A 7,897-nucleotide genomic window follows, 5' to 3' on the forward strand; every position below is an offset into this window, starting at 1 on the left:
TTTTTTTTTTTTTTTTAAGACGGAGTCTCGCTCTGTCGCCCAGGTTGGAGTGCAGTGGCCGGATCTCAGCTCACTGCAAGCTCCGCCTCCCGGGTTTACGCCATTCTCCTGCCTCAGCCTCCCAGGTAGCTGGGACTACAGTAGCCCGCCACCTTGCCCGGCTAGTTTTTTGTATTTTTTTAGTAGAGACGGGGTTTCACCGTGTGGGCCAGGATGGTCTCGATCTCCTGACCTCGTGATCCGCCCGTCTCGGCCTCCCAAAGTGCTGGGATTACAGGCATGAGCCACCGCACCCGGCCTATATTTGGTTCTTAAGTTATTTTAGTCATATCAGAATCATTTCAAAAAACAATATGTTAAGTTAGCTTTCCATAGACAGTAGACAGTTACAAGAGTATACCAAATACTTTGTGTACCAAAGGTAATTTAATAGTAAAACAAGTAACTTAGTAATAAAACATCTCAGTTTTCAGTGATAAGCCTTTTCAAAAATAATTTAAAATTAGTTCCAGGTAGGATCTGTGATGTTATTGTCACACATTCATGAGTGGAAAAGCAGCCACGAAATAGTGACCAGAGTGTAACAGTAGAAGAAATGGATTAAGAACTTTACTCCAAAGAACTTTGACTGTCTATAAAAATTAAATAACCTTCAAAATGCTATTGACCCTTGAAAAGTAATACCAGTTGTACTGACAATATTAGTGGATTTTTTTCACTTTGCGTAAATCTACAAATTGTGAAGCTCCGTGCAGTGCTTTAAAATCACACGTAAATCACACTTTGGGTGGCTGAGACGGGCAGATTGCTTGAGCCCAGGAGTTCAAGACCAGCCTAGGCAACATGGTGAAATCCTCATCTCTACAAAAAATACAAAAAATTAGCTGGGCATGGTGGTGGACATCTGTGGTCTCAACTATTCTGGAAGCTGACATGGGAGGATTGCTTGAGCCTTGGGAAGTGGATGTTGCAGTGAGCCAAAAGATAGCGCCGCTGCACTTCTGCCTGAGTAACACAGTGAGACTCTGTTTCAAAAATAAAATAGAAAAGCACACCTAAATCAAAGATCTAGTTTCAGACCTTTTTTTTTTTTTTTTTTTTTTGCCTAAGAAGCTTGCTTCAAAAGAAATAAGTATTTAAAATACTTTATTTTATTTTTTATATTGTCTAGTAACAAATTTGAGCTTTTTTTTTTTCCCCCTTTAGTGAAATTTGGTGCCTTGATTTTTGGCAGTTCACTAAATGATGAGTATAATGAAGGTTGATTGAATTTCAGTAATTCTGGAAAAAAATTTATATGAACTCACTATTTCTAAATTTAAAAAAACAAAACTGTTCTGTAATAGGTTTATTGTGTAAAATTTGGGGAAACAGAGAGTATAAAGAAAAACATGTCTGTTATTCCACCAGTAAGAAACTATGATAAGGAATTTGTTTTATTTCTTTTTGAAAGCAAAGCAAAACGAAAAGAAATTTGGATCCTGCTATAGACATAATCTTCAATCTTCTCAGACTATGAGCATTTCTCCATTTTTTCCTTAACAGAAGTACAAAATGTAATGACTGAACTGGATTCCATCATATAGATGAGCTGTAATTCTTCTAGTATTTGGCAGAGTTGTCTAGTTTACAGCTGGCTGTAAATCGTAATTTTGTGTCCACAAAGTTTATATATTAGCCTTCTGTAGAAATTAAGATATTTTTAAATTGTGACAGAGGGCCTGGCTCTTCAAACAAAAATAATACTCATTATACCCCCACTCTCATCCCTGAAAAAAGTCTTATAGGTTATTTTGTAATAAATATTTTAAGATGTGAATACTCATCAGCAAATTTTTCTGTTGATGAAACTGGATTTGAAATTTTAATTTTGTTTATCTAGAATAGGTATATCTTTTATTTTCATTTACTTAAAACTTCTTGATTTTAATCTTTCAGATTTCTTTTTTTGCCCTTTTAAGAGGACATTTCGCTACTGATTGTGATGTTTTGTTTTGCAGAGTAATAGCTATCCACCAATGTCAGATCCGTACATGCCTAGTTACTATGCTCCATCCATTGGATTTCCATATTCTCTTGGGGAAGCAGCGTGGTCCACGGCTGGAGACCAGCCCATGCCATATCTGACAACCTATGGACAAATGAGTAATGGAGAACATCACTATATACCAGATGGTGTATTTAGTCAACCTGGGGCATTAGGAAATACCCCTCCATTTCTTGGTCAACATGGATTTAACTTTTTTCCTGGTAATGCTGATTTCTCTACATGGGGGACAAGTGGATCTCAGGGACAATCAACACAAAGTTCTGCTTATAGTAGCAGTTATGGCTATCCACCTAGTTCTCTTGGGAGAGCTATTACTGATGGACAGGCTGGATTTGGCAATGATACTTTGAGTAAGGTGCCTGGCATTAGCAGTATTGAGCAAGGCATGACTGGACTGAAAATTGGTGGTGACCTGACAGCTGCAGTGACAAAAACTGTAGGTACAGCTTTGAGCAGCAGTGGTATGACTAGCATTGCAACCAATAGTGTGCCCCCAGTTAGCAGTGCAGCACCTAAACCAACCTCCTGGGCTGCCATTGCCAGAAAACCTGCCAAACCTCAACCGAAACTTAAACCCAAGGGCAATGTGGGAATTGGGGGTTCTGCTGTACCACCACCTCCTATAAAACACAACATGAATATTGGAACTTGGGATGAAAAGGGGTCAGTGGTAAAGGCTCCACCAACCCAACCAGTTCTGCCTCCTCAAACTATAATCCAGCAGCCTCAGCCATTAATTCAACCACCACCATTGGTGCAAAGCCAACTGCCTCAACAGCAGCCTCAACCACCACAACCACAGCAGCAACAAGGACCTCAGCCACAGGCCCAGCCTCACCAAGTGCAGCCTCAACAGCAGCAGCTGCAGAATCGCTGGGTAGCTCCTCGGAACAGGGGAGCAGGCTTCAACCAGAACAATGGAGCAGGCAGTGAAAACTTTGGTTTAGGTGTTGTACCTGTCAGTGCTTCACCTTCTAGTGTAGAAGTGCATCCCGTGCTGGAAAAGCTAAAGGCCATAAACAACTATAATCCCAAAGACTTTGATTGGAATCTGAAGAATGGACGTGTGTTTATCATTAAAAGCTACTCTGAGGATGACATACATCGTTCGATTAAATACTCTATCTGGTGTAGTACTGAGCATGGTAATAAGCGTTTGGATGCAGCTTACCGTTCCCTGAATGGGAAAGGCCCACTCTATTTACTCTTCAGTGTGAATGGCAGTGGACATTTTTGTGGAGTGGCTGAAATGAAGTCTGTTGTGGACTATAATGCATATGCTGGTGTCTGGTCTCAGGATAAGTGGAAGGGCAAATTTGAAGTTAAATGGATCTTTGTCAAAGATGTTCCCAATAACCAGTTACGGCATATTCGCTTAGAAAATAATGACAACAAACCGGTTACCAATTCAAGGGACACTCAAGAGGTACCCCTAGAAAAAGCTAAGCAAGTGCTTAAAATAATTGCTACTTTCAAGCATACCACCTCAATCTTTGATGACTTTGCACATTATGAAAAGCGTCAAGAAGAGGAGGAAGCCATGCGTAGGGTAAGAATAGAGTAATTTTTTGTTTGGGGTCTTTGTATTGCTGGTGGGGTGCATGGATGGGTATTCTTGAATGCCTGTTAGTATTCTGAGTTTAAGAACTTTCTGTGAAAGAAACCAACTACTTAAGAAACAACTCTACAGACATCCTTGAAGGTATTGTGTGTGTCCTGTATGAGCTGTTTCTTTCCTTTCCTAGGGTAACTCACACTGAGTTAGCCTCTTGCTCATTCTTCATACTCCCTAGATGATAAAGGCCATTGGGCTTCAGTGTTTATCATCAAAGCTGAATGAATTTTGGCATTTGTAACTAAACAGACTTTGTAAACTAACCAGGGGCTCTAATTACTAATATTATTAATCATACTAAGATAGGAGAAAATGTATTTAGAGTTTGAAACAAAGAATTTTTTTTTTGAGATGACATCTTGCCGTGTTGCCCAGGCTGGGTTGCAGTGGCTATTCACAGGTGCAGTCATGGAATATAGCCTCAAATTCCCGGCCCCGAGCAATCTTCCTGCCTTAGACTCCCGAGTAGCTGGGACTACAGACCTGTGCCACTGAACCCGGCACTTAAAACACGTTTTATTTATTTACATTTTATATATTATTTAATTTTTTTCAGATAGGGTCTCTCTTGTCCTGGCAGGAGTGTACTGGCGTGAACATGGCTCACTGCAGCCTTGATCTCCTGGGCTTCAGCGATCCTCCTACCTCAGCTTCCCGAGTAGCTGGGAGTGCGGTCACATGCCACCATGCCCGGCTAATTTTTGTGTTTTTTCGTAGGTAGAGGGTTTCACCATGTTGCCCAGGCTGGTGTCCTGAGCTCAAGGGATCTGTCCCCACCCCTCTGCCTCCCAAAATGTTGGGATTACAGTCCTGAGCCACTGCACCCGGCTGAAACAACTTTTAAATAAATGTTTTACTAATTTTGTGTTTATAAGACATTACATATATGTGTGTGTATATATATATATATATATATATATAAATTTTTTGTTTTGTTTTGTTTTTGAGATGGAATCTCTCCCTATCACCCAGGCTGGAGTGCAGTGGCATGGTCTCAGCTCACTGCAACCTCCACCTCCTGGGTTCAAGCGATTCTCTTGCCTCAGCCTCCTGAGTAGCTGGGATTACAGGCACCCGCCAGCACACCTGGCTAATTTTTGTATTTTTGGTAAGACAGGTTTCACGATGTTGGCCAGGCTGGTCTTGAACTGCTGACCTCGTGATCCGGGCACCTCGGCCTTCCAAAGTGCTGGGGTTACAGGTGTGAGCCACCGTGCCTGGCAAAATATGTTTTTAAAATGTAAAACTTTTGAAGTATTTTTGTAATTTTTATACTTAAAGCACTTGTACAGAATACAGGCTTTGCAGAATTTGATTCCTAATTCTGTTATGTACCCTCTGTAAGACTGAGGGAGACATTCCTGAAATAAAACATGCTTTTTATCCTTGTATTATATTGGCCAGAATTTTTTTATTTTTATTTTTTAAAAATATCTTACCAAGTGGCCCATATGGGGATTAGCCCCCCAAATATTGGCCAGACTTTGATCACAGGGCCACAAGAGTAAGTTCAACTAGGGAATGTTTTCTCTTCCAAACTGTAACGTAAAATTGGGGTTCTGTTTTTAGGTGGAAAGAGAAAATGGATGGGCTTTTCTATAGGGGATACATTTAAATTTCTTTTGAAACTTAGTAGGGGTTAAGTTAGAAGCTCCTCTAGTAAATAATGCTTGTTACTATGGAAAGCATGTTCTTACAGAATGCCTGTTCCTATGTAGAAATTAAGATAAAGAGGTAACTTAATTTAACTCTGTAAAATGTCAGTGATTTGTTTCTGTGTGTGAAGCTGAATATCTTGTCTTCATGGTTGTGTGCAGCAGAGGAAAGTGTTTCAACATTTCTCAGAGGGAAGAAGATGTTGGAATAATGACCCCAGAGCAGTAGTTTCCAAACCTTAGTTCACATAAGTATTAATTGGGGTGTTTATTGAAATAGTAGATTCTTGAGACCTATCCCTTGGTATATTTGTTAAAGGAACTTGTAGTGTACTTTTTAAGTATAAACTACTCTAGGTGATTCTGGTGCTAGTTATTGATTGCTGTGTTGGATTGTTAGAAACTTTGCTTTGGAGTAATTAATGCAAATGACTTTAAGGCTCTGCTGAACCTTTTAGATGGGTTGCTGAATATAATTGTGTTTTCTCCCACTTAAATGTGGGAAATGAGAGAAATGGGATCAAAAGTAGTTACTGAGTTTCAGTTTAGCCATTGAGTGAAGTGGTCATACTGTAACTGCCATTACAAACAGCGCATCAGGAGAAATGATTTGAGGTATGAAAGGTAGGATGCAAGTTGAGACTTCATTTTTAGATTGTGCTGATTTTAAGGTACCTTTGAGAAATATAGGCAGCAAAATCTCTGATTAGGCAGTTAGATGTCGGAGTCACAGATATGGGGACCTTTTGTTCTTAAACAGTTGATAGTATGGAAGTGGGATGAGATTACTTAGGACAAAGGATACATGGCAAGGAAATAACAACTTTTCTTTCGCCCACCATTGAGGAGATAATCACCCTTCTGTCTTTTTTTTTTCCTACCCAACTTGAAAGTTTAATCCTAGTTTTGTTATAATGTATTTGGTATGTTAATATTATGTAGTTGTTTCAGGAAATTTTTAATGACAGGTATAGGTTGTAGCTATATTATGATGTATATTGTAGCCGTATACACAACAGTGATTTAAACTTTAACTTTACCCTTATATTGTTTCATTATTTTATTAAATTTATCCTAAAGCTGCCTCCTTACATATTTTAAGTCTAGCCTAAAGGTTTTTCTGTACATGGCAAACTATAACAAGTGGAGGTATAAACAGACCGTAGCCTACTCTTGTGCCAATCGCCATATTTTGGCTGAATCAAATGTAGCCAACTGTTCAAATAAGGCAGATGCCAACCTGTAACCAATCGAGCTGTTGATCTCACTTCCGTTTTCTGTACATCACTTTTCCTTTTTCTGTCTATAAATCTTCCACCACAGGGCTGCACTTGAGTGTGAGAGCCTACTCTGGCTGGCTTTGTGATTCGTGAATCATATTCATTGCTCAATTAATCTCCTTTCAATTTAATTTGGCAGAAGTTTTTCTTCTGTCACATTGCTGCCACCCTTTTTAATGCCTAACACACCTTTGACGGCTCTGTTTTGAATCTTATTTAACTTATTATTTATTAGTAAGCCTTTAGATCCATAAAATGTCTTTGGTCAGAATATATAAACAACCATTTAGCTAGTTATAGAATTCTTTCTAGTCAACAGCCTTTTCACTTAAGGTACTATGTATAGGCTTTGATTTTTCGTTAAATGGTTTTATATTATGGAAAATTCTGAGGCTAGCCTACATTTTTTGTTTGTAAATAGCTGTTTTTTTGGTGTGTGCACAAAAGATTTTTATTTTTACATTGTGAATGTAAATGTGAAAACGTGTACAAAATGAATATTGTTTTCTGTAATCCTTTGTCTGCAGGCCACTTTTTTCTGTTAATGGCAACAAATTTGTTGAATCTTTGTCCTTGAGTTCTGTTGGTTCTTTATTCTTTTTCTCTTCTTTTGGAGGATTTGATTTTTCCTGCTCACTTATTTTTCATGTGTATTTGATTTGTGCTGTTTCTGTGATTTGTGAGGTTTTGCATTCTTCACTGATAGTATTTGTTTGCTTCTATTGTCACATCCAGCTCCCACTCTTAACTCTGTTTTCTTAATGGAATCCCTTGATCCTAGAATTCATCTTGATTTTATTGAGCACAAAGGACTGTTTAAAACTTATGTCTGCTTTCTGCCCTTACTGGTTTTTAGAAATTTTATATCTTCTAAAAAAAATTAAATATAATAAAATTGTAAATTTCCTTGACCTGCCAGTTTATAGTCAAGCCCTCTCTCTCCCTCTCATTACTGAACCGCTGATTGGTTGTTTGTCCCTATAAGACATTTTTCATATTGTCATAATTGAAATTATGTACTATATGATCTTTTAAGACATTTATCTTTCACTCAGCGTGGTATCTTTGCAGTTCATCTATGTCGTTGTATAACTCAGTTCTTTATTTCTTTTTATTACTAAGTAGTTTTCTATTACATGGATAGACCATTGTGTCCATTCATTCTTTGAAGGATATTTGGGGTGTTTTCCTTTTGGGGGTAATGTAAATAAGGCTCCTATAAGAATTTGTGTATACTTAAAATATGTGTATTTTATTCATACAATTCATTCGTACAATGAAATTCACTTTTGGGGGG

General features: G+C 38.3%; 1 protein-coding gene across 4 annotated transcripts in view; it reads left to right on the forward strand.

Annotated features, from left to right (window-relative positions):
• YTHDF3 (YTH N6-methyladenosine RNA binding protein 3) overlaps positions 1–7,897 on the forward strand; it is a 42,704-nt gene that overhangs the window by 14,171 nt on the left and 20,636 nt on the right. For all 4 annotated transcript variants that reach the window (XM_023222338.1, XM_023222340.1, XM_023222341.1 and 1 more), the window contains one exon: positions 2,001–3,599. In XM_023222338.1, the coding sequence (XP_023078106.1) occupies positions 2,001–3,599 (1,599 nt within the window). The remainder of the gene's footprint in view (positions 1–2,000; positions 3,600–7,897) is intronic.

This window comes from Piliocolobus tephrosceles, chromosome 7 (assembly GCF_002776525.5).
Source record: "Piliocolobus tephrosceles isolate RC106 chromosome 7, ASM277652v3, whole genome shotgun sequence".
Taxonomy (NCBI): domain Eukaryota; kingdom Metazoa; phylum Chordata; class Mammalia; order Primates; family Cercopithecidae; genus Piliocolobus; species Piliocolobus tephrosceles.